This window comes from Coffea arabica, chromosome 9e (assembly GCF_036785885.1).
Source record: "Coffea arabica cultivar ET-39 chromosome 9e, Coffea Arabica ET-39 HiFi, whole genome shotgun sequence".
NCBI classification, from domain to species: domain Eukaryota; kingdom Viridiplantae; phylum Streptophyta; class Magnoliopsida; order Gentianales; family Rubiaceae; genus Coffea; species Coffea arabica.
The window spans coordinates 33,214,631-33,239,392 of record NC_092327.1 but is presented as its reverse complement, the minus strand read 5'-3'; the positions used below and the strand labels follow the sequence as shown (position 1 = coordinate 33,239,392).

The 24,762-nt window shown below is 40.8% G+C and overlaps 2 protein-coding genes across 11 annotated transcripts; both read left to right on the top strand.

Moving 5' to 3' along the window:
* Window positions 1-808: 808 nt before the first annotated feature.
* LOC113710561 (uncharacterized) lies at window positions 809-4,929 on the top strand. 10 transcript variants are annotated; one of them, XR_011821501.1, is made up of 11 exons: window positions 809-1,199; window positions 1,437-1,492; window positions 2,038-2,099; window positions 2,769-2,885; window positions 3,086-3,202; window positions 3,516-3,593; window positions 3,700-3,804; window positions 3,895-3,944; window positions 4,025-4,124; window positions 4,296-4,394; window positions 4,686-4,929. XR_011821501.1 is itself a non-coding variant. In XM_072066280.1 (10 exons), exons 6-10 carry the CDS (start codon window positions 3,725-3,727, stop codon window positions 4,737-4,739), a joined length of 342 nt encoding a protein of 113 aa, XP_071922381.1. In that variant the 5' UTR covers window positions 809-1,199; window positions 1,437-1,492; window positions 2,769-2,885; window positions 3,086-3,202; window positions 3,516-3,593; window positions 3,700-3,724; the 3' UTR covers window positions 4,740-4,929. The 10 variants fall into 10 exon arrangements, 8 of the variants coding, with proteins under 8 accessions (XP_071922381.1, XP_071922379.1, XP_071922380.1 ...); XR_011821500.1 differs by lacking the exon at window positions 2,038-2,099; XM_072066280.1 differs by lacking the exon at window positions 2,038-2,099 and having other exon boundaries at window positions 4,066-4,124.
* Window positions 4,930-10,284: 5,355 nt separating this feature from the next.
* Window positions 10,285-12,024, top strand: LOC113709833 (putative UPF0481 protein At3g02645). The gene has a single exon (XM_027232690.1). It carries the CDS (start codon window positions 10,285-10,287, stop codon window positions 12,022-12,024), a length of 1,740 nt encoding a protein of 579 aa, XP_027088491.1.
* Window positions 12,025-24,762: the final 12,738 nt, after the last annotated feature.

Below are 24,762 nucleotides of genomic sequence, written 5' to 3'. Positions count from 1 at the left end.
CTGAAAGCTCTTATTAGTGAGGATTTAACGGTCTGGAGATGCTTCTTTTTCTCCAAAATAAAAATTCTTATCCTGTTCGATGAGACCGTTTATATACTACTCAATGCTTTATATACCTAGAAGTTGTGCAATGTGCAATTCATATTGTCCTTCAAATTTGAGTAGTTGAGGGATTTTCTTTTAAGTGTAAGCAAGAGGGTTCGTATTCGAAATCTCTCACTTGCACTTTCTCCCTCAATCACCTGGCCTGTCCCTCCCCTGAGTAGTTAAAGGTTTATTTCATTTTTGGTCCTTCAAACTAATTCAAAATCTCAATTTGGATCCCTTTAATTGAAAAAAAATCTCACCTCCAAAGTAGCAAACAAGTCAATTTGGCCCTCAGACTAAAAAAAAATCATTTTGATCTTCCAAAGTAGCACAAACTCCCAATTTGATCTCTTAAATTGAAAAATTCTCAATTTAGTCATCTGTTCATAAAGTTGTTCCAAGTTGATCGTTTGAGCCTTTTTACTAACGGCGCATTCTCCTTACTAACGGCATATTCTCAAAAATCTCTTTGACATTTCTAACAATTTTATTGAGTTTTTCTTAAAATTTACGTAGTTCTAGGAACCTTCATTGGTGCAATAAAAGGACATCAATGCCCTTTGGTTAACTCATTAACCATATAGACTAAGGGCGGAAGCCCGGTATCCACGTCGGACGTGGTCGTCCTCCGCGTGGCGAGGCGGGATTGGCTGGATGGTGACGTGGCGCGAAGTGATTGGTTGGCAAGTGTGCTTGTTGCACCTGATTTTTTTCTCCCCTTCGTTCCTCGTCCCGTCTTTCCTTCCGCCTGTTTAGTGCTACTGTTTTTGTCTGCAGGTGTTCGGTTGGGGTCGTCAGCTGCCTCTCTGCCCGCTGTTCAGGCTCCTCTCTACCAACTCCAACCTGCTTCTTTCTTTTTTTCTCCGCCACATATTGGTGTTGTTTCCACTCCAAATTTTATCTTGGTCGCACCTGATTTTCCCACTGCTCTCTTCTTCGTTCGTCTTTCCTTTCGCTTGTTTTTGCTACTGCTGTGTTGCTTTCTGCCCGCTTCTTTTTCCCTTTTCGTCCACACCCTCAGGCTGTTTCCCTTGGCCTTTACGCTTTCCTTTCCTTGCATTTGTTTCCTTCCACGTGCAACAGATGGACATACTGTCAGAGACTCAGAGTTGGTGAGACTTCCGTTGGGTTCAATGCTTCACAGAACCGTCCTTTCCCCTTTCTCAATCTCTCGCCCATCCTCTGCTTCTTTATTTAGAAAGCCCTCATCCTCTCTTCCTCTTCTTCATATTTTCTCCGAAATGGGTTCGATATTTTTGCTTATTTTGATGTTTTTTTGTTTAGTTTTTGTTTCTTTCTTTGTTTTCTTGAACTTGCAGTTACTCACAATCACATTTTGCTTCTCATAGATTGAGGACAATGGATTGAAAGTCCATGAGAAGGAGAAAAAGAATCAACTTTCCAGGTTGTGCTATTTTCTTTAATTTATTTTTCAATCTTTTTTCCATTTTTACTCTAGATTGTACCTTCAAATTTTTGTAAGAAAAGTTTCTGATTTCTGATCTCTTGTTTAGTGCTTTAGTTTTGCTGCTGTTAATGATCTCATTTCTACTATATATTGGATAGATAGGGATCTCGTTTTTCTTCTAATAGATTGAGGGAAAAATGGAAGAAAAGTCGACAAGAAGAAGAAAAAAAGATTTAGCTTTTCAAGGTTTCAATTTTTCTGTAGTTTATTTTCCAGCCATTTTTCTAATTTTATTTTACGCTAAACTAGACCTTCAAGTTTCTGCTTCCTTCTCTTTTTTTTTTTTCTTTTTTATTGAAGATTAAAGGTTTTAATTTCTTGTTTAGTTATTTAGTTTTGCTGCTGCTAATAGTCTTATTTTGCTTTTATGTCATATTTTGATTTCTGTTTGGTAGATTGAGGAAAAACGCAAGAAAAACTCACAAGAAGAGATAGATTTAGCTTTTTAGATTGTGATCTTTATTCCCCAATTATCTTTGCAGATCACCTAAGATTCAGCTTTCAAGTTATATTCTATTCTTTGGTTTCCACAAAGTAACTACGGGTATTATTTCTTAGTTTTGCCTTTTATCTTTACTACTGGCTTCTTAACACGGATGGTTAGGCATATGAGTTATAGATGGTACTGGGAGATCCAGTTTGAATTGTGTTTGGAATAGATGTCTTTTGTCATTACTTATCCATTGCAATAGTTGTGACTCTGTATTTAGAGGATGCATACTTTGCATAGAGTGGTGTAGTTGCATTTACAAGTGTCGTTAACACTTACCACTAAATGGCTTATGGGTGTCTGAGTTTTGCAGCAGAACCAAAAGTATTTATGCTGTAATTTGCTTCAGTACAATAATGAGTTTTTTGTTGAGCTTACGATGTCTAGTGTGAGGAAAAAGTGCCTGCCAAAACTGTGTTTATTTAGCCAATCTCTTAACTCTGATTTTTTTTTTTTGCCATCTCACCTTTTGTTCAATTTGTTGTATGGGTTCCAGATTTTTACTTCTTGCTCCATTTATTTGTCTCAAATATTCTGTGCAGAAGGCATTCAATGGAAAATGATATTATTTCTTAATGTTTATGTGCCATCATCCTGTATAAGAAGGAAAGATTTTTATGCATGCAGGGATTGTACTTGGTTCAGAACCCATGATTGCAATGTTTTTTTGTTTTTTCTTTTGGGTATTTTGAGTATCCAAAACTGATCTGGTGTTTCTAATAGGTATTTTGTGTTAAGCTGATCGCTGGTAGTGATAGGAGGGAAGCTGCTTGGATTATTCTCACCAGCTTTAACGCTACTTAAGTTTGTTCTATGTTTAGCCTTTTTCTCCTTAATTTGGTATGTTTAGTCTTTTGATGTACTGTTGTTTACTTAATGTTTCTTTTACCATGAGATCCTTGTAATTTTGTAGTCTCTAAATTTTTTAGTAAGAAAATTTTCATTTATTGCAGATTATTTAATACTCGATTTGAAATTGATTTGTTAGCTTGCTTATATGCAGTTTCAATGTATTGATGTATTCATCTTTTGGTTCATAGTTTGTTTCCCAGTGCGCGGTGAATACGAGAGGTTTGCTGCAATGGAACAAACTATTGTTTAGCTGGTACGAGAGGCGGATCTGTTCAGCCACCACAATTCTAGATGTGCAAGGCCTGGTACGTTTGTCATTTTGCAAAATTGGTTGCCATGGGGGCAGTGGTTCGTGATTCGTGTCTTTAGAAAATACCTTACTAGATAATAACATTTTTCCTTTGATTGGTGCCAACTTGTTTGTGCTATATGCGCTGAAAAAGCTTTTCAGCATTGAAGCAACTAATATTTTAGGATGGTATCAGTGTACTGTGCTTTTGACAGAAATTTACAAATTGTTGACTAGCTTGTACATGCTTCCAGTTCCTTTTAAAGATCATTTTTTTACAGTTGCATCAGATACTGTTGTAAATAACAGCAGGGAACTTTTGAACACAGGGAGTTAAAAAATTTTCAAGGACAACTGCTAATTTTTTGGCATCCATGACAAAAATTAACAAAAATTACTATCCTGAGGTATTAAGTAGCTCCTGTCAAATTCAGTTTATGGAAATAAATAATTACTCTGTTAGATACAATTATTGGTGAATGTGGCTTTGGTTTTTCCCTGTAATTGTTGCAGACACTCCATCGGATGTTCATTGTTAATGCTGGCCCTGGTTTTAAGAAGGTGCTCTGGCCTGCTGCACAGAAGTTTCTTGATGCTAAAACTATTGCAAAAATTTAGGCAAGGCTGTGTGCCTCTCTCTCTCTCTCTCTCTCTCTCTACCTTTACTGTGGCTCAGATTCGATAAAATCACATTGTCCAAATTTGCAGGTTCTGGAGCCTAAGTCTTTGGGAAAACTACTTGAAGCCATTGACTCAAGGTTTACTTCTACTTTTAGGTCGTCCTGTTTGTGAGAATTTCAATTATAGCATCCTGACTTTTTTTTTAATGTTTTTTCAGTCAATTGCCTAATTTTTTGGGTGGCTTATGCTCTTGTCCAGTTGAAGGAGGATGCCTCTCATCTAATATGAGTCCTTGGAATGATCCTGATATAAGGAAGGTAGGTACATGCTTACCCAGTGGACCCTGTATTTATTTGAATATGTTGTTCAGGTACTTTGATTTATGTTTCATATTATGCTTTAAAGCAAAACCTGATTATGTTTTATTTTTTGGGAGTTTGTGCTACATCACGTCAAGATGTATGACATTTATTGATTCAAAATTGCAGCTTGTATATAATGTGGAAACAAAGTTTGTGAGGCAGATTACTAGAGTATCTGGCGATGACCAGAAAGTTGACTTGTATATACAGACATTCCCTTTGAAGGTAATTCAGATTTGAAAATGTCTCACAGGGTGCTCTAATATTTACTTTTCTTGCTGCGTGATGTGATGTCATTATGTAAACAGGGAAGTAGTAGTTATACATCAGTAGTTCAATCAAGATTGGATGTAGATGATTCTTGTTCTCCAACTAGAAAAAGTAGCTTCACATTTCCGCGATTGTGTAAACCTCAATCCTAGCTTCACATTTCGTGAGGCTATATGTGCATTAATACAGCTGTCTGCTTTCGTTTTGTCATAATTTTTGCGTTTGCTTGCTTTGCTTTTGTTGCAGTTTTTTCTTTGCTTCGGAGGCATTACTTGCTCTGCTCTATTTTCTCCTGTATGAACAGGACTGGATTCACTGCTCGATTGATGCCTTGAGTTGTTACTGAATCTGTCTGTATTTCACTTTTGTATTTCAAAGACTAGAACAATGGCTTCATGGAGCCCTGAGCCATCATGGTTATCTTACTATAATTTTCATGTATAATTTTCATTAATATGCCTGTATAATATAGTTCCATTTTATAGTTCCATTTGATTGTACTCCATTTCACTAATTTTCATTCTCACCAACATTACTAGCTAAACATTAACTGGGCATATACCACCGCGCGGTGCGCGGTGGATACCACCTAGTGAAACAAACAAAACAAACTAGGAACTAGTCGCTCTTCTCCAATCTCAACCAATGGCTCCAACTATAGCCGTCCTCTTCCATTTCTCTGGTGTCTGTTCCTTATTCCCTGCTTTTTTTCATTGTTATTATTAGAACCTTTCCTTTTTTTTCCCCTTTTATTTTTCAATTTTTGGCAAATATTAGCAAATTGAAATTCCCAAATCACAAAATGAGTGAGTGGTTTCTTGTCAAACAAGGTAGAAGATGAATATAATGGCAGTGATTAACACAAAAAATGATAAAATACCAAAAAACTCCATATGATTTGCCGAATGTTCTATTTTATTCCCTTTGATTTCGAAACCTACAGTATGACTCCTGTGGTTTTAATTAAATTGAGAATTGGACAGAAAGCATGCAATTTGAATTTAATGGTTATATGTAAAATACCTATATTGTCCCTGTATAATGAATACATCAGGAGAATTTTTCTTCATTCTTGGACTTGTAATTCGAAGAATGGAGAGAAGTAGAGAGAAGTAAGAAAAAACCCTAAATTCAAAATTTCCCAAATTCTTTCAAGAATCAGTGGAGGATTCTAGCAAAATAGGACATCACTTGCCAGTTCATCCTCATACTTGTACTGATATCTCAAATCCCTTAGCATTCTTTCGGTTCCTTTTATAATTATATAACTTGTACTGATATCTCAAATCCTTACTTCTACTGCCGCTTCGATAACTTAAGGAAGACATTTTAGAAGACATCTCATACCAAGTTAGATTCTGAAATCACCAATTTCACTCCTAATCCCTTACTATTTTAGCTTTGATCCGAGAGAGGAGAAGTATTTGGAGAATAACGGGATAAGAATTTAGAACCCTTCCTCTATCTTTCTTCAGCTTTTAATCTCGATATAGGGGCGTTTTCGATAAGTGCAGGTATTAAATATTATTTATTGCAAGTCAAACTCTCACCAGAAGCTTGTAACTCTCATGTACTGTTAGATTGGATACTTTCTATTTAATTTTCAATTTAGTCGAAATCACAGGGAGTTATAGTTAAGTTTTCAAAGCAAAGAGAGTTAAATTAAACATTCGATAAATCACAAGGAGTTTTTTTATATATTACCCAAGAAAGGGTGACGGGAGTAGGAAGAGCGATCGAATGAGGAATTTTGTTATTTTATTTGTTGTGGGAAAAATTTTCTCGGATATCAATGATAGCATTTGGATTTCTTTTCTTTATTTGTAATTGTAGGTGATGGTTTTCCTAGAAAGACTGAATTTCAGAGATTTTAACTTATGTTTCTAGACTGTCATGAAGTATAGTGGATTATATTCTTCACCACACTAGACGGTACTCTTGGTATTAATATTTGTGATGGTGACCTGGATTATTATGTGTTAGGAAGATGGCAGGGATGGTGTTGGAGTTTGGGGCATGGTATTGATGGATAAAGTGTTACTGGTTCATGAAAGGTTGGTATTATATTGTAGGCAAGCTTTTGGGTGTTCATTATGGCGGTTTTAGTTGATTCAATGCTTAATTGCAGTCAAAGCCTGTAGGTAATAGAGAGGCATTTTGGAACCACAGAAACCGCTGGAACTGTTGAGTTGCTTGGATATTTTGGCATTGAGTTCGAGTGATTGCCTGATTGGTTTCATAGGGTGATGGGTTTTGTAGCAAAACGTAGCAGGTATAGCAAGCAAGGATAAATTCATAAAGTAGACAAAGATAACCATTCTTCTCTCTCTCTCTCTCTCATTTTTTCTTTTTCTTTTTTTAATCATAACAATAAGGGTAGTTTAGGATTTTAAAGAAAAATCTAGTCTTTTAGATCTACAATGTTACTTAAACAGTGAAAAATAGAGAAATAGGTGTAATTTTTAAAATTTAAAAGAATTGCCTGCAATTGTCACAAACCTTGGGGAGGTTTGTAAAATTATCCCTTCATTAAAGCAATAAAAAATTGGTTGTTTGTAGAAGGATATTAACTGCAAAAGAAAGAAAATAAACCAAGTTATTTTAGTTATTCAATATGAAGTTTTGCGGGATGATAAATTGCAATCTTTTGCTGATTACTTTTGATTCTTCTGTGGAGCAAAATTAGGTCCCGTTTGATAAATGATTTTTTTGGATGTTTGTCTAAAATTTTATTGTAATTTATTGTAGAAATTGTAGAAAAAAATTTTAAAATGGAAAACTTTTGTTTTCTTTTTCTTTCTTTCTTTTTTGTTTTCTTTCCTCTCTTCTTCTTTTCGCTTCCCTCTCCCCTCTCCCTCCCCCGCCACCTCTTTTTTTTTCGTTTTTCTCTCTCCCCCTCTTCTCCCTCTTCCCCTTTCCTCCCTTCTCCCCCTCTTCCCCCTCGAACAAGCAGCACTAGAAACAAATTATTATTTCTTTTTTGCAATTTTCTCTCTCCCTCTCTCCTCTCCCTCCCTCTCCCCCTCTCCTCCCTTTCCCCCTTCCGGGCTACCCTCCCCCCGGCGTGATCTATAGGGTGGCGGGGAAGGGAGGGGGAGAGTTGTGGCGGGGGAGAGGGGAGGAGAGGGGGGGAAAGTAAGGGAGGGGAGGAGGAGAGGGAGAAGAGAAAGAAAGGAAAAAGAAAAGGGGCCGACACTGGAACCGATGCTGGCCGGTCTTGGTTGGCGGAGAAGGTGGTGGTGGGTTGAGGTGGAAGAAGAAAGGAGGAATGGAAAATTTTTTGTATGTTTTGGATATTTTGAAGGGTGTAATTTAAAAATTTTGAGAATTTTTTTGAGTTTATTGTAATTAAAATTGTTAAAAAACTTGTAAGAGACAAACTTGACCAAAAACTCCTTTGCCAAATAGGCCCTTAGATGTTTTATAAAGGATAAATACTGCACTAGTCCATCTTACCAAAAGAATGGAATTTTTTTCATTGAAATAATTAAAATAGGGAAACTTTAGTAGAATGATTAAATAATCATTCTGGGTTTTTGTCTTTAATAGTTTGATTTCTTCGTACTTATTAAATATGCAATATAATAATAGGTTGGTGGTGACATTTTGCTACTTTGGTGGTGACATTTTTTTGGTTTAACGGAGCAAATTGAGATTTTGAACCCCTTTGAATGAACAAAATTAAATTAACCCATAAATTAAAAGTGTTTGTTGATTATTAGTCCCTCTGGCTCTGTTTTTGTTCATCATGTATTTCCTTGCTCTTCGATGCTTTGTTTTTCAGAAAAGTTTAGGGTCGACTTACGAAAAATCAAATTCCAGAATTCTGTTCTATTTAAGATAAATTAACATACTCAGTTTGAGAGTGTTAATGTCATAATATGGTTTTTGTCATGAAGTACATTTTATGATTAAGTACCTGTTTGTCCGAATTTTATGCTTTTTATTTTTTTAAAAAAATTAAATTAACTCAAGTATTTGACAATGGAGGGATTGTTACACCTACCAAAGTACCCCACCATAGCAAAAAAGAAAAAAAAAGATTGGTGTCTTCGAAAAAGCATTGTTCCATTTGTAATTTTCAAGTGTATACTTCATCACTTCAATAGGAACCAAATCTTATTAAAAAGAAAGCATTATCCTAAACAAATTAATAATATAAACAACTTTTTTTTTTTAAAAAAAATATTAATCATGCAGATCTCGAAATCACCTAGACAGATCACAACCAATAAATTAGTAATTACTACATAAACAATTAAGGCCTGTGGTTGGTTAGTATATGACTTAGCCAGCTCCAAGTCATATTGACTCAGACCAGAAATCAACCCTCAAGTCAATGGTGTAACATATTCCCTATTGTTGAGTATTAGTTTCGTTTGGCTCTCTATTTGTTGATGTATTTTTTCTGAATACTTTTTGATGCTTCCTGTTTGGATTGCAACTCTTTGGTGTTTTTGTCTATGTTTTCAGAATCGGATCGGATAGCGACTCGGCCGAGGTCAGGGGTCAGGGGTCAATGGGTTCGACCGGGGGTCGATAGGGGTCGAACCGGATGACGTCATAAATAAAAATTATTTAAAAATTAAAATATTATATATAAAATATCTAATAATATATTGATATTAATAAAGGTATATCCATATATATTTGATGTTTCAAATATATTTAACAAGAAAATACAAAGAAATTAGAACAATCAAGTAGCAATTTATATTATTTAATAAATATTAACAAGTTTAGAATTAAAATTATGAATTTAATTGAAAAATAACATCAAATTTTAGGATAATATTTATAAAGTATCAAATATTTGAGGTATATCAATAAGTTTTAACAATTTAGGGGGTCAAAACATAATATTAAAAAGTTTGAATTTTTTTTTAAAAAAAATACTGTTGAACCGGAAAAATCGGTTTTTTTCCGGTCAAACCCGGTTTTTGACCGGCTTTGACCGGGTTTTGAAATTTCCGGTTTTTTAATGTGACTCGAACCGGCTACCTGGCCGGTTCCCGGTTCGACCGGCCGGTCCGGTCCGAGTTTGAAAACAGAGGTTTTTGTAAACAAAAAAAAAAAATGTAAAAAATGATTCATGTGAACTAAGCAGATGATCAGAAAATGTGTTTAGAGTTTTTTCTTTTAAAAGAAAAGTCAAAATCCAAAAGCCAATAGATTTTAGAAAAGTTTAGGGATTGATGAGACAAAGTTACCAAAATTTTCATCTATTTAAGATACATTAGCATCCTCAGGTTGAGAGTTTTAAACTCCTAATTTGGTTTTTTGTCATGGACAAAATTTTAGGATTGACCTAACTATTTGTCTCAACTTTATGCTTTTTATCTTTTTTGTGTTTGCTATTGAATTAAGTCAAGGATCAGACAATGGGAGGATTGTTACACCTACCAAAGAACCCCACCACAAAATTTATGCCTTCACAAAGGATTGTTCCATTTGTGATTTTCAAATGTATAATTTCATGGCACTTGAATGGCAACCAGATCTCTTGAAGAAGACAGCATAATCCTAAATAAATAATGTAACAACTTTTAGAAAAGTTTAATCATGCACATTAATTTCAAAATCACCAAGATAGAGCATAACATTATACAAACAATAAATTAGTAATCACTGCAGAAACAATTAATTAAGACCGGTGTGAATCATTTTTGGTTTCCTAGGCCGCCAATTTTGAATCACGTTAGTCCTAATATTTTTTTATTAGGAAATTGTAATTGAAGCTCCATCATTGATTTTCACAAAAACTTGTAGGACCACGTTCCATCACCATTATAAAAGCACAAGACTGCTAACTGAGTTTGTCTCAAACCTATAGCAATCAGCAAAAATGTTGTCCAGTGCATTTTTCGCTTCAAAAGAGAGTGAAAATAACTGGAGAAACTACATGATACTTACTTACAAAACTCCCCTAGAAACTATACCAAGTGGTCCAAGCATTTTTCAACTTTCCAAAATTTTGAAAGACACCAAGCCTGAGGCTTATATTCCCCAGAGTTTAGGCCTCGGACCATTCCATCACTGCCGTCCCGAACTTCAGGAGAAGATGCTCTGGATAAAGCGTGCAGCACTCAGTATCCATAACGTTGAACTCCAGAGAATCATGGAACTTCTTAAGAGCCTTCCATGGCCATTTGAAGAGAGAATCCAATCATGTTATGGCAGCTACCTTGATTTCGACAAGGAAACCTTAATACTGATTGTGATTGTGGACTCCATATGCTTGCTTCATGCTCTTGATGTTCTAGAGAATTATAAGGGACAGCCAGGGGAGGAGGAGGAGGTGGAACCCAGTTTGATGATTTCAGATATGATGATGCTCGAGAATCAAATCCCGATTACTCTGATTGATCTAGTGTTACGGGATGAGACTCTGGCAGAGGAGTTCACTCAGCTGACTAGTCTGTTTGATATTTTCTACGAATTCGTCAGCAAACTATCTCCAGTGAAATTGGCCGACGATGACAGGGATTATATGAGAGAGATTTGGGGTCCTCCAAAACATTTGCTGCATTTTATGTATAAGTTCGCTGTGGGCAGGAAGTTAGCTGTAATAGTAGAATCTCGTAAATTCGTCCCAGGATCAACCGAGGAAACGGACTCTATTACCAGCCAATCACTGGCATCCTCGATGCAATCAACTGTGGAAATAAACTCTGCAGCGGAAGCTGAATCCACAGTATCTAATATACTCCGGCAAACAGGGGATTCTCTAGTATATGCTGGGGGGCAAGCCGGAGAGTTCTTCATCCGGGCAATTGAGGAAATAAACTCTTTAACTGCGGCTTATAAAGATGGAGGTCTCAGAGTGCCAACATGGTTCGACAAGACTGTACAAGGTATCGGGAAGGCTGTGAGTTCCAGTGAGATGAAGCAGGCCAGTGCTTTGGATAAAGTTCATTCTGTTTCAGAACTCTACAACATTCCTAAGCTAACATTTCATGCCCTTCCAGTTGGATGTGGTTTCGGCAACATTGTTTTTGACAAAATTAAGAAGGTAGTATACCTCCCAATGATGACTCTGCATGCAAATTCGGAAGTCATATTGAGAAATTTGCTGGCGTTTGAAGCAGCATATAAGGATGCCAGACAAGGGCCGCAATCAGAAGTCAGAGACCATATGTGTGCTATCATAAAAACTGAAAAAGATGTGCAGCTGCTCAAGGATGCCAAGGTCATCGAAACGCAATTGAAAGATGAAGATGTAGTCAAGCTATTCAAGTCGATCAAAAAAAACATGGAAAGGCTAGGTAATAAGTCCAGTTTTATTGATGCTTTCGGCAGGTACACGAACGAAGATTATGACAATGTCCCAATAGTGAAGGCCTGTAACTGGATAAAGAAATGGGCTCTCGCTTTCTTGAATTTTGTGAAGAGAATTTGGCCTGTGTTTGTGGTGCTGCTGCTTTTCCTGCAAACGTTATGTGATATTTACGACTGTCGTCGCTGGCCGTGGTTCGGGACTACCCGGGAGACTGCAGATCTTCCTTTGCAGGATTCTTCATTTCTAAGCCTGGAACCCAAAGCTGAACTCTTGAAACCACGCAAATTTCTTCATTATTATAGTTAAATGCTGGATGGAGAAGGTACGGCTATGTTTGGTGCGATTGCATGGGTGTTGGTGTGTTAACATTTGCATCATTTCTCTTGTCAAAACATCAACCTGTACAAGTGGACAAAATTCTTCCAGCAACTATATGCAACCGAACAAATACACAGCCATACTTGCCTTTTAAGTCCACGACCACCTAAATTTTGCTTGTGGAATGGGCTAATAGGGCATTACTAGTATAATTGTGCCCTGTTGTTATTTGTTCCTATAATGTGAGTAGTTGTATTTATCTGTTTTGCAAACTAGCTAGTTCCTTGTAGTTCATAATAGTCTCAACTTAGTTTTTTTAATTTAATTTTCCTTACTTTAAGTTTAAGAAAGGGTTAATTTTGATAAGATTGGTAGGCTACAATAATGGCGTATCTAGTGGAGTAAAATTGCGAATTGGTGAGACATTATAACTTGTTACAATCCTGATATGGTGATTGGTGACTACTAGGGGAGAAGTGTAAACATTAGAGACGAACTTAATATGATGAAATAATACAAGTTAACTCATGCTGTTTATCTAAAACATGACCCGCCAAAACTTTAAGCTCGGGTCCAGCATTAATTTAAGGCTTTTTTTTTGACAAATTAGTTTAAGGCTTTAAGCTATTCAAGGGAGATTAGTGTACTATTGACAAGTATAGAGTAAAAATTGCATGCAATTATTGGCAGGGGTGACATCGAGTTAGAGTTGAACTCGAGTAGCACTATACTCGCGCTCAAACATGACACTTAAAAAGTGCAAGTCGAGATCAAACTCGGAGTCAAATGAGTAGTAAAGATGATGCTCTGACTCGAGCTCGGTGTCATGTTCGAGAACTTGAACTCAAGTCAAGTAGGCTCAATCGTGCTGTCAAGTCCCACTTCCAGAATTGCAGAATTTCACAGCACTCTTCACAAAATGATAATACACAATATTTGCTTAATTGCCTGCCCCAAATACCAATAGCAAACAATAGTTTCCATCATCAATAACCTGTAAAGCTATAAAAAGTGCCCCAAAGCCATGTACAGCTGAAATGGTTCACGGGTTCAAGCATCAGAGGGTCCTGTCTCCTAATGCTGAAGTACTGAACTATTGACACCTCAAGACTTGAGGCAAGTCTCAGGAAACATTTAGTAGTATGCTAGTCTGCAATAAATCACTAATCCATTCCAATACTCATTTCCTCCAGAAAAGAGCAGTAAAAGAAACATGAGACTAATAAAAAGGTAAAGCGCCATATCATGAATTCATTATAGGATATTCAACAAGCAAACATGGTCCTTTTGTTTTCTTTAATTTCAGATCCTTGAGACTATTTCATATAAATTTGTTCTTTAAATTCACCACGCAAGAAAGTTGTCTTAACATCAAGTTGTTTTTATTACAAGTCACACACGACAACTAAAACAAGCAAAACATGAATAGAATTATGCTTAACAATAAGTAAACACGCATTATTGAAATCAACATATTATATATGACTATATTCTTTTGCAATCAATCGAGCTTTTGCACGTAGGATTTTCAACTCTTGGAATATCTTCCTTTTTCTTTTATTGCATCCAATAATTTTCTTACATAAAGATGGCTTCATAAGAATTCAAGTTCTATTTTGGCGAAGAATCTATTTTGCCATTCATCGCAATCAAGTACCTAATGGAATCATCACAAGAAACTACTTGAGTAGATAGAAGGCTCACCAACTCTATCTATTTCTATCCTAGAAATAGAGAGGGTAACTATAAAAAAAAAAAAAAAATTAATAGTTACATGAGGCAATGGTGGAATTAGATAGAATATTTCAAAAATTTATGGAGGGCAAAAGTAGGGCAATTATACACACTCTAAACTTTGTCTAAGTTATTCTATAGGCTTTTAAAAATTGAGGGGTTCAATGTGGCTCCGCCCCTGATGTACATCAGCACATCTCCAAATCACACAGACAGGACATAAACAATAAATTAGTAATTAATATACAAACAATTAAGGCCAGTGGTTGGTTAGCGTGTGGCTTAGCTCCAAGTCATTGATTATGGATTCTACGAAATGAAGAAGAGAGCAACTGACCCATGTGACTCATATCATACTATAATATAATATATCAATTGTTCCAAAAACCTGCTTAATCCTTTAGGAACAGAACATGATAGGCCATACGACGGGTCTTATGCCGGGTGCCCGACTCAACTTGAATCAGCTCTCATCATAATCTTTCTTTTTCCTCCATACAATTACAACCCTTATTCATAAAATCAATAAGAAGATTGATAAAAATACTACTAAAATTACTAATAAAAATGCTACAACTACCCAATTATTCAATCTAATTAACCTTTTAGGCAGCCCTATTGATACAGATTGATGGATTGAAGAACCAGGGGTTCCTCGAACTGTATCAAATTGCTCATAAAGACCACAGATAAGTTGCAAGTTTCTCATATTGTCATTTTCTCGGAACTTAAATTTTTCTCTGCTATCCCTCAAACTTCTTTACCTTCTTCTTTCCTACCATCACATTTCACCAATCCTTCTATTGACATATTTCTTGAGTGTGTCCTTCCAATGAATGCATTTCTTTAGCTCTATAACAGTCCTCTAAGCCTTCTGATGAGTTGCCTTCTTCAATGGATCCATCACCTCCTTCAATGGTTCCATCACCTCCTTCTTCCTCTCGGTATCTCTCTCAGGTAAGAACTGAACCAGCTTATCTTCATGATTATCATTATTTTTCTGCTTTAGATGCTTTTTCCTTTAATTCATTGTGGCAGAAAGTTATGCAAGAAAAGTTAGATGCTTTGCTTCAAATTCATACTTGGGATTTGGTCCATTTGTCTTCTTGCAAAACTTTTATTGGCTGTGAATGGGTTTACAAAATCAAAACTCACTTTGATGGGTCAAAAATACCATGATTTCGACAAGGAGACCTTGATGCTGATTGTGATTGTTGACTCCATATGCTTGCTTCTGCTTCTCCAAGATCTGGAGAGCCACAATAAACGTCGAAGGAAGGTACATGAGGAATTCAGTTTGATGATACCTGATTTAATGATGCTGGAAAACCAAATCCCAATACCTATGACGCTACAAGTGATACAGCATTGCAATCCTGATAAGGGGTTCTTTAAGGTGGTGGACATTCTATTCGACATGGTTTATAATTCCATCAGCAGACTTTCGTTAGTGAAATTGTCCAATGACGACAGGGAACTTATGAGAAAGATTTGTGGTCCTCCACAACGTTTGCTGCATTTTATGTATAGTTTGGTTGTGGGCAGGAAGCTTGCTGCAATGTCACAACATGGTAATAAACACCCAGGATTGATCGGGGAAATAAGCCCTGAATCCACAGGATCTGACATATTGCAGCAGACAGGGGAATCTTTGGTATATGCTTGGAAGCAAACCAGAGAGTTTTTCATCCAGGCAATCGGGGAAATACTCTCCGCAATCGCAGCTACAAAAGCTGGAGGTCTCAATGTGCCAGAATGGTTGGACAAGAGTGTACAAAGTGTTATGAAGGCTATGAGCTTCACTAATCATAAGAAGCTGGAAACTGTGTTCGATGAAGTTAATTCTGTTTCAGAACTTACGATATTCCAAACATAACCATTCAAGCCCTTCCGGTCGGATGTGGTTTTGGTAACATTGATTTTGACAAAACTAACAAAAAAATTTGCCTCCCAATCATGCCACTGGATTCGTTTTCAGAAGTCATATTGAGAAATTTGGTCGCATTTGAAGCATCTTATGTGGAGTTTATGAGGGCCATCATCAGACGTTAGAGATCATATGCGCTGTTATGAGAAATGTTAAAGATGTGCAGCTGCTGAAAGATGCCAAGGTCATAGAAATGCGATTGAAAGATGAAGATGTAGTCAAGCTATTAAAGTCAATGAAGATATCCACGGAAAAGCTAGGTAAGAAGTCCGAATTCATCGATGTTTTTGGCAAATATATGAATCAAGATTACGATAATCACCCAGTAATCAAGGCCCGTAACTGGATAACGAAATGGGCTCTTGCTTTGGTGAATTTTGTAAAGTGAATTTGGCCTGTGTTTGTGGTGCTGCTGCTTTTTGTCCAAACGTTTTGTGGTATCTACGAATGCCGTTGCCAGCCATGGTTTGGGAGTATGTCATGGAGTGAGCTGTGTGAAAGAAGGCCACGTGTTTAGATTGTATTGGGAGCCATGTGTTTAATTCTTATTGGTGTAGTTAGAAGTTTGTTAGAAATTGATAGCTTTATAAGTAGACATGTCTGCTTCATTGTATGAGGAGATTTTTGAATTATTCCATCCGAAATTGGTTGTAGTAACCTGAGGAGCAATCCTCATTTTTTCCTCCCAAATTTCCTTCAGATCTTCCACATTCTTAGCTGAATTCATTACCTCTGTTCTTGTAATTTGTTTTCCAGATTCATTAATGAAAGTTGAGCTCATTTCAATCATCGTTTCATTGATTATTCACTGAATCATTACAATCGAGTTTGTTTTCTTTTACATTTTCTGCACTCTGGCTTCTGTACCATAACAGTGGTATTAGAGCAGCTACGATTCGTCTGGGTTTGGCTGCTTGATTAGAAATCTTTCCTCCTAATTTTTTCCTTCACTTCTGATTCACTTTCTTCCCTATCCATCTTCATCTCTTTTCCAACCAACCAAAATATATATATATATGGAGACCTTTGAAGAAATCTCTAAAATGCTGAATTACTTCCTGGTGGAGCATAAGAAGCCTAAACAAACAACTAACGTAGTAGAGTACTATGAGGAATTTGAAGAGTGGAGAAACGAGATGTTGGCTTTGAAACTAGAACTCAGTGAGGAATACTTTATTGATGGTTTTAACTTTGGGCTTGATTGGAATATCCAGATGAAGCTAAAGGGATTTAGGAATCCACCCAAGATCTTGTATGAAGCATATTTCCGAGCAAAAATCGAGGAAGCCGTGATGGAGAAGCATGATTCTGTTCTTGATTTACCAAAAGGAGAGCAGCTTATGAAAGAAAATGAGGTTATAGAGGCTGAACACAATGATATAATCACTAACTTGAAGGATGAAAGTGTAGTCAGCCACATGTTTGATGAATTGTGCCAAAAGACTCCAATGAATTTTTTAGAGGAGAACCAACATAAAACATCAGCAAGGGACTATCAAGAAGAAAAAGCTATAAACCAAGTGTTTGATAGATTGGCTCACAACGATTGTGTTATCTCTCAAGGGCTTAGCTATGAATTGCTTATAGGGGAGCTAGCTTGGCAACAAGGCTCTATAGACAAGGAAATATTTAACTCTGCTTCACCGCTCCATTGTCCCAGAAATTGGTCTTCGGTCAACCGCAAGGTAAAGCAAAAGTTCACTGAGGTGAAAATCAATTGGAATCAGTTATTATGTAGTAGTTATCGGTTTGGAAACTGTTCTTCATATCTAAAATCTATGTTATCATCTAAACTTGTGAAAATGGATAACGATGAATGAAGAGGTGAATTCTGACCGGCTAGATTGAACCGAGGGTGGGAAGTGTCCTTGCTAGAAAGGTCACAGCGGCAAGGTCACCTGCTTAGTTTACAAGATGGGATGAATCCCCCGGTATAACTCCGAAACTTAAGTTAGTTCGGGATTAGAGAAGTGGTATAATAATTGGGAGAATCAGTGTATGTTGTTTTACCAGAAAATTGGTCATCCCCCTTCTCAATAGAAGTGTTGAGTATTTATAGAGGATGGACAGGAAATAGGGACTGCTAGCACGGGTCCCTAGAGATCTGACAGGGGCAGTGCATCAAGTTGATTTGATGGGCTCTTGCGAAAAGGCGCGCTGGAACAGTTGTCAGAGTCAGGCAGCGCATGTGTCAGAGCAGCTTTGTCAGGTGTCAGAGGTCATATCCCACCTCTCCAGTGGTCAGACATTTAGGCGTCATCTCGGCACTATGACGGAGGACCCTAGCCGAGGTGGTAACCGGGTCAGAGTCACTTCGTCAAGAAGATACCCAAGGTGACACTTCCAGAAGTACCACATGGTGAGGCCCCGGATAATCAGAGCCGGAACCACCATCCTCACTAAGCCCCCCAAGCCTCGGGAAGGGCGAGATCGTTGCCTCCCGAGATCGTTGCTTCCCGAGGCTGACAAGTGTGTAGGACACGGAACACCAGAACACGTCATGACCGCGTGGATGGGATTGGAAGAGAAGTGAAAGGACGGCTGTCAGCTTCATGAATAGGCGCGACATTAGCAGGCAGACAAACAATCTTCTCATTAATGAGGAGAGAGAACGCTCCCTCGAGATTCCCAAAGGTACCGCCTCTTCATCTTTTCTCGGTGGCCTATAAATAGGAATCCTTCTTTACCATTTCACTTTTTACCAAAAACCTAAAATCACCCCAGAGTTTCGCTTCTCTGTCTTTTCACTTCGGCAATCTCTTAAACCGTATCTCCTGAGTAAGTCCATTTCTTTCTCTCTTTAGTAATGGCTAGGACAGCTCGTATCCACAAAAAGACAGTGAGGCCCGACTTCACCGAGGTAGAGAGGCCCGATCCCTCCGAAGAGAGGACTGCCTCCGAACCAAGAGAAGAGGGTGCCGGAGCGTCCCACCAGACCGGGTCACTCCAAGTAGGCCTGTCAACGGGTCGGGTCTAGACCCGGATCCGGACCGGATCCGTGAAATTATTGTGGGTATGGGTAGGGATTTAATTCCGTTTCCCGGATCCGGATCCGGATCCGTTTTGTCAAACAAAAAAACGGGTCGGATACGGAATATAGTATTCCGACCCGTATTAGACCCGGATCCGGATATAAATGAATTAATAATTTAAAAAATATATATTTATCAATATAATTTGATTAGGGTGATGTATTTTAATAAAATTAATTTGATTTCTTTTCTTATTTGGTTTTTTCTTTGCATTAGTTAGAAATTAGTTTACAAATATATTTTTTTTCTCATTTTTATTAGAAATTATAAATTTTGGTAAATTTATTCGGGTAGACCCGGATCCGGATCCGGGACCCGCCGGATCCGGATCCGGAACATAGAATAAAAGACCCGTCGGGTAAACGGGTCGGATCCGGATCCGGCATAGTAATTCGGGTCCGGGTCTGGAATAATGAATTCCGGCCCGGACCCGACCCGTTGACAGCCCTAACTCCAAGAGCAGGAAGAAGAGATAGAGGTTGAAGCTGAGGTCCTTTATAACGACGACCTCGGCGACGAGGTTCCCAGGGATGAGGGTGTGCAAGAGCTGACCACCCCTCCGGATCTATCAGCATTCAACTACGGCCAAATACCTACATTTGGCAGCATCATGAATCGAACTCTGGTAGCCGAGGTGGTTCGCCGATATCCCTGGAGGAGGAATTACAGCCTCTATCCGCCTCGGCCAAATCAGTTAGCCGCGCTACCACCAAGAGGTAGAGTGGCTATTTATATGGATCAACTGGAGGCTGGGCTCAGAATGCCCACTACAAGGTTTCTCCGAGGCTGCTTGAGGTATTAGGGGGTGAGAATCACTCAGCTCACCCCTAACGCCATTCGCGTTCTCGTCGGCTTCTAACTGCTCTGCCGACATCAAGAAAAGACCCCACTGTCAACCTTTTTCGCCGGTGTTACTCGCTCAAAAATAGCGTAAGTGAAAAGGGTTGGTTTTACTTCGGGAACACGATCCCGAAGTTGGTGGTGGATGCCCCCACTTCAATAAAGGAGTGGAAGGGAAACTTCATCTTCATTCCAGCTGAGGATTTCCCTAGAGGGTTCTGGTGGAGTCCTCCCACCCCGGTCAAAGAGACCTCTCCGGGTAAACTGGAGGAGAGCAACTTCAAGAAACTGACGGGGTCGGGTCTCAGGATCAACTGCTGGGATTTTCTCGAAGCAGTTCTTGTTGACGGCGGGTTCAGCTGAATTTTGATCAGCTCGGATCACCCCGTCTTCTTCTCCTCTAGGCTACAGAAACCTTGTAATTTTTCATTCTTTACTTTGTTTGTTTTTCCTTGATTCTAACTAACTCTCCTTTCGTACTTTGCAGTGACGAGAGTTTCTGACTTAATAACCTCCGGGACAGCAGCCGAGGTGGCCAAAAGACCAAAGAAACGCAAGGACACTGTTGAACCCTCCACCAAGCCGGCCAAGAAGACTGCCGCGACAACGGCGAAACGCGCGCCTCCCGTGGTGATCGTGGGGGAAGGCTCACGCACTTCGGCCACTCCAGGGGGCTCCCAAGCCTCAGTCATTCCGGTGGGGGTCCCCATTCGGGGAATAACGATAGCCTCTCCACCCCGGGGCCAGGGTGTCACACCTTTTCCGGATCACCCCGTCACGGGATTCTCGTTGTTCAATCTCCACCACGTGCCTGCTCAAGAGGTCGGGGAGGACAAGAGGCACTCCGGAGCACAGTGGTGCCCGGAGTGGAACATTAATGTCAACGACCGCTGCAAGAATCCCCTGGTCGCACAGGAACTCCTCGTGCATTCAGTGCTGCCGCGGGACAGCACTTATGCCAGGAAGCTCACCCTTGGCGAGCTGATGCAGAGTGCCTCAGTTTTCTGGGCATCCACCACGGCCTTTTTCGCTGAGATGATTCAGCGTTATGGGAATATAATGGAGACGTACGAGCCGCCCTCCGAGCTTCAGAAGAAGATTGCTGAACTGGAAGAGAGACTAAGAGCCACCGAGCTAGAGCGAGATAAGGCCGAGGCGGCCAGAAATCGGGTTGAGGTGACAAAGAACTCTTTGATAACCGCCCTCGGTGAAGAAAAAGAGAGAAGAGCCCAGGAGGAGCAGTCGTTCAAAAAATCGATAGAGATGGCCGGGGTTTCAGCCTTGGAAGCCTTCCGCAAGTCGGAGTCTTTCAACCGCGACCTCGGTGAACTGACGTTGCCGACCTTCATGTTTGGTTACACCACGGCGGTCAATGACGCGGCGCCCTTCCTCTCTTCTGAACAGCTGGAATCTCTCCAAGATGCGTCGAACTACAATGAGGATGCCAAAGAGCTGTGTGACCGCATGGCCGAAGGCATCCAAACCGGAAGAGACCTAACCGAGGTCCGCGCCGAGTTCAACAAGTGGCTTCAAGAGTTCGACTTAGATGGCGATGGCCTCGAAGGGGACAAGACAGGCGGAGAGGCTGAAGGACAGCAAGACGCCGGGGTGGGGGGAGAAACTATGGGTGAACAAGGCTCCGGGGCAGGGAATGCTTAGAGACATTCCCTTTTGTACCTAAGGGCCGAGATCGTGGATGCTTAGGAGTATTTCGGACCTCGATTTTCTACTTTTTGTGCCTCAATACAACTGGATTTGCCTTTTTAATTGAGCTCGATTTTCCTTTTTTCTTTTTTACTGCTGTTTTGTCCCCTTATTTTTCACTTAGAGTAGGATAAAATAACACTAAAGGAGAAATAACAGGAGTTTAATTAATAGAGTACATACCCTTCAGGGGTGATACAACCTGAGGTTCTCAGCGTGCCAAGTTCGAGGCACCCGGGAACCATCTCGGTAAGCTAATTTATAATATCTGTTTTGGCTGGACTCGACAACACGGTAGGGTCCCTCCCACTTGGGGCTAAGTTTCCCCTGAGGTTCTGCTCGGCTGACCGAATTCTTTTGGAGCACAAGGTCTCCCGGATTGAATCGTAGGTGTTTGACCCGGGCGTTATAATAGCCAGTTAGGATATTTTTATAAAGAGCAACTTTGGCCGCCGCCATGTCACGCTTCTCTTCGGCGAGGTCGAGGTCAACTCGTCGTTCTTCTTCGTTGACTTCGGCGGCATACGCTGCCATTCGTGGGCTCGGAGTGATGAACTAGGCTGGGACGACAGCTTCGAACCCATACGTTAAAGAGAACGGGGTCTCTTGGGTGGATGACCTCGGGGTGGTTCGGTAGGACCACAACACGCTAGGGAGTTCCTCCATCCAAGATGATCCGGCTCGATGTAGCCTAGTTTTGAGGCCATGGAGGAGAGTGCGGTTGAAGTTTTCGGCCTGCCCATTGGCCTGAGGGTGTCCAACCGAGGTGAAATGCTGTTTGATCCCAAGGTTTTCGCACCACGCCTTGAATGGATTATCAGCGAACTGCCTGCCGTTATCCGAGATGACCACCCGGGGCAGGCTGAAACGACAAACTACGCTCTTCCAGAAAAATTTTTGAATTGCTGACCCAGTGATGGTTCTCAGAGGCTCGACCTCGACCCATTTGGTGAAGTAATCTACTTCCACCACTACGTAGGCATAATTCCCTGGGGCTCTAGGGAATGGACCGATTATATCAGTCCCCCATTGTTCGAACGGCCACGGCGAGGTGATGGGGATCATGAGGTTAGTTGGCTGGTGGTGCTCAGGGGCGTGGTATTGGCAAGAAGGACAACTAAGGACTATGATATGGGCATCTACTCTCATGGTGGGCCAGAAATACCCAAGCAACAAAGCCTTTTTGACAAGCATCCTGTAGCCGACGTGAGCCCTGCGAAGTCCCTCATGTATGTCCTGGAGGATCATTTCTCCTTCTTCTGGTGTGATACACCGCAGCCACGGGCCGAGGTAGGATCTCTTGTACAAGAGATTTATTCGGAGGGCGTACCGAGCTGCTTTACGCTGAAGTTTTCTCGATTCAGCTCGGTTATAAGGGAGCTCCCTCCGACTGAGAAATCGAATCAAGGGACCCATCCAGGTGTCTCCGGGATAGATGGGGTACACGACTTCTCCTAGATATTCCGGCTTGGCTAAAACTTTCACAAGAACCGTCTTATTCAAATCAGAAAATGAAGTAAAAGCAAGCCAGGATAAGGCGTCGGCCCGCTTGTTCTGCGACAGCTGTATCCTTTGGATTTCAAAGGACTCAAAATGTGCGATCAATTGGTGGACCTTGGAGAGGTAGCGATGCATGACCTCTTCTCTGGCCTCATATTCACCTAATATCTGGTACACGACGAGTTGGGAGTCACTGTAGACCAAGATGTGCACAGCACCGAGTTTGCGGGTTAGCTGGAGTCCGGCAATGACTGTCTCGTATTCGGCCTCATTGTTTGAGGTGACAAAATCAAATCGTAAGGCATATGAGCACACCTCTCCCTGGGGGTCTTCGAGGAGCAAACCTGCCCCACTACCCTCACTGTTGGAAGAGCCGTTCACATGCAGAATCCACCGCTGAGACCCAGTGGTGGCCGGGGTAGACTCAATCACTTCATCAAAGGTGAGTTCAGCCAGGAAGTCCGCGAGGGCTTGAGTTTTGATGGCCGTTCGAGGTTCGTAAGACAGGTCGTACTCCCCTAGTTCGATGGCCCATTTAGTAAGACGTCCGGAAGCCTCCGGGCGCGACAAAACTTACCTGAGGGGCTGGTCAGTTCTCAGGCAAATATGGTGAGCTAAAAAGTAGGGTTTAAGCCTGCGAGCTGCGTGGATTAAGGCCAGTACGAGCTTCTCCGCCTGAGTATACCTGGTCTCCGGACTCCGAAGGACTCGACTGACATAATAGACTGGCATCTGTACACCCTCCTCCCTTAACAGCACCGCGCTCACGGCTTCGACCGCGGCAGACAGGTACAAAATCAACTTGTTCCCTGGCCGAGGCGAGGTGAGCGTTGGGAGGCGGTGAAGGTACTCCTTTAATTGCTCAAAGGCCTGTTGACATTCTTCAGTCCAGGAGAAGCTGTCGGCCTTCTTGAGAACCTTGAAAAAAGGCAATGCCTTGGAAGCTGACTGTGACAGGAACCGGTTCAGGGTCGCCAACCGCCCTGTGAGCCTCTGCACCTCACGGATAGACCGAGGTGGAGATATTTCCTGGATCGCTCTCACTTTATCTGGATTTGCTTCAATACCTCGCCTTGAGACGAGGTAACCCAAAAATTTTTCCAAGATGACCCCAAAAACACATTTCTTGGGATTTAACATCATTCGCTTCTTCCGGAGGACCTCAAGGACCTCTTTCAGGTCAGAAAGAAAAGTGGAGGTCGTCTGGCTCTTGAGAAGGATGTCGTCCACATACGATTCGACATTTCTGCCGATCTGGGATTTGAAAGCCTGGTTAACCAGGCGCTGATATGAGGCCCAGGCATTCTTTAGTCCGAAAGGCATGATGGTGTAGCAATATACGCCTTGGTCTGTATAGAAGGCCGTCTTCTCCTGATCTTCTTGACTCATCCCGATCTGGTGATACCCCTTAAAGGCATCAAGAAAGCAGAGGACCTCATAACCCATTGCCGAGTCCACCAAGGTGTCGACTTTAGGCAATGGGTAGCAGTCCTTGGGGCAGGCTTTGTTGAGGTCGGTGAAGTCGACGCACATTCTCCAAGCCCCCCATCCTTCTTGACCATGACCGGGTTGGACAACCAGGTCGGATATTGGACCTCCCGTATTATCTTTGCGGGCAAGAGTTTGTTCACTTCTTCACCTACAGCTTGGCTGCGCTCAGGGCCGAGGTGCCTCCTTTTTTGTTTGACCGGGCGTGCCTGGGGGTCAACGTTCAACTCGTGTATCATGAGATGATGCGGAACTCCTTGGACCTCATCTGCGGCCCAAGCGAAGACGTCTCGGTACTCTCTGAGAAGATCCACCATACTTCCTTAACTGGGCCAGGCAAATAGATGCTGACGCGGATCGTCTGATCCGGATTCGTGGGGTCCAGGGAGACCTTCTCCACCTCATCTCCGGCCTCTAGCCTCTGGGGTTTCTCAACTTGCTGAGGGTCGATACAATCAATTGACAGGATGTTGGACCTCTTCTCGGACCTCGTGCCGGAGG

Coding starts and splice junctions, on each gene's coding strand:
- LOC113710561 (XM_072066280.1), top strand. CDS start 3,725: ATGCTGGCCCTGGTTTTAAGAAGGTGCTCTGGCCTGCTGCACAGAAGT. Junction 3,945..4,065: donor CTTGAAGCCATTGACTCAAG/GTTTACTTCTAC, acceptor GCTCTTGTCCAG/TTGAAGGAGGATGCCTCTCA. Junction 4,395..4,685: donor TACAGACATTCCCTTTGAAG/GTAATTCAGATT, acceptor CTTTTGTTGCAG/TTTTTTCTTTGCTTCGGAGG.
- LOC113709833 (XM_027232690.1), top strand. CDS start 10,285: ATGTTGTCCAGTGCATTTTTCGCTTCAAAAGAGAGTGAAAATAACTGG.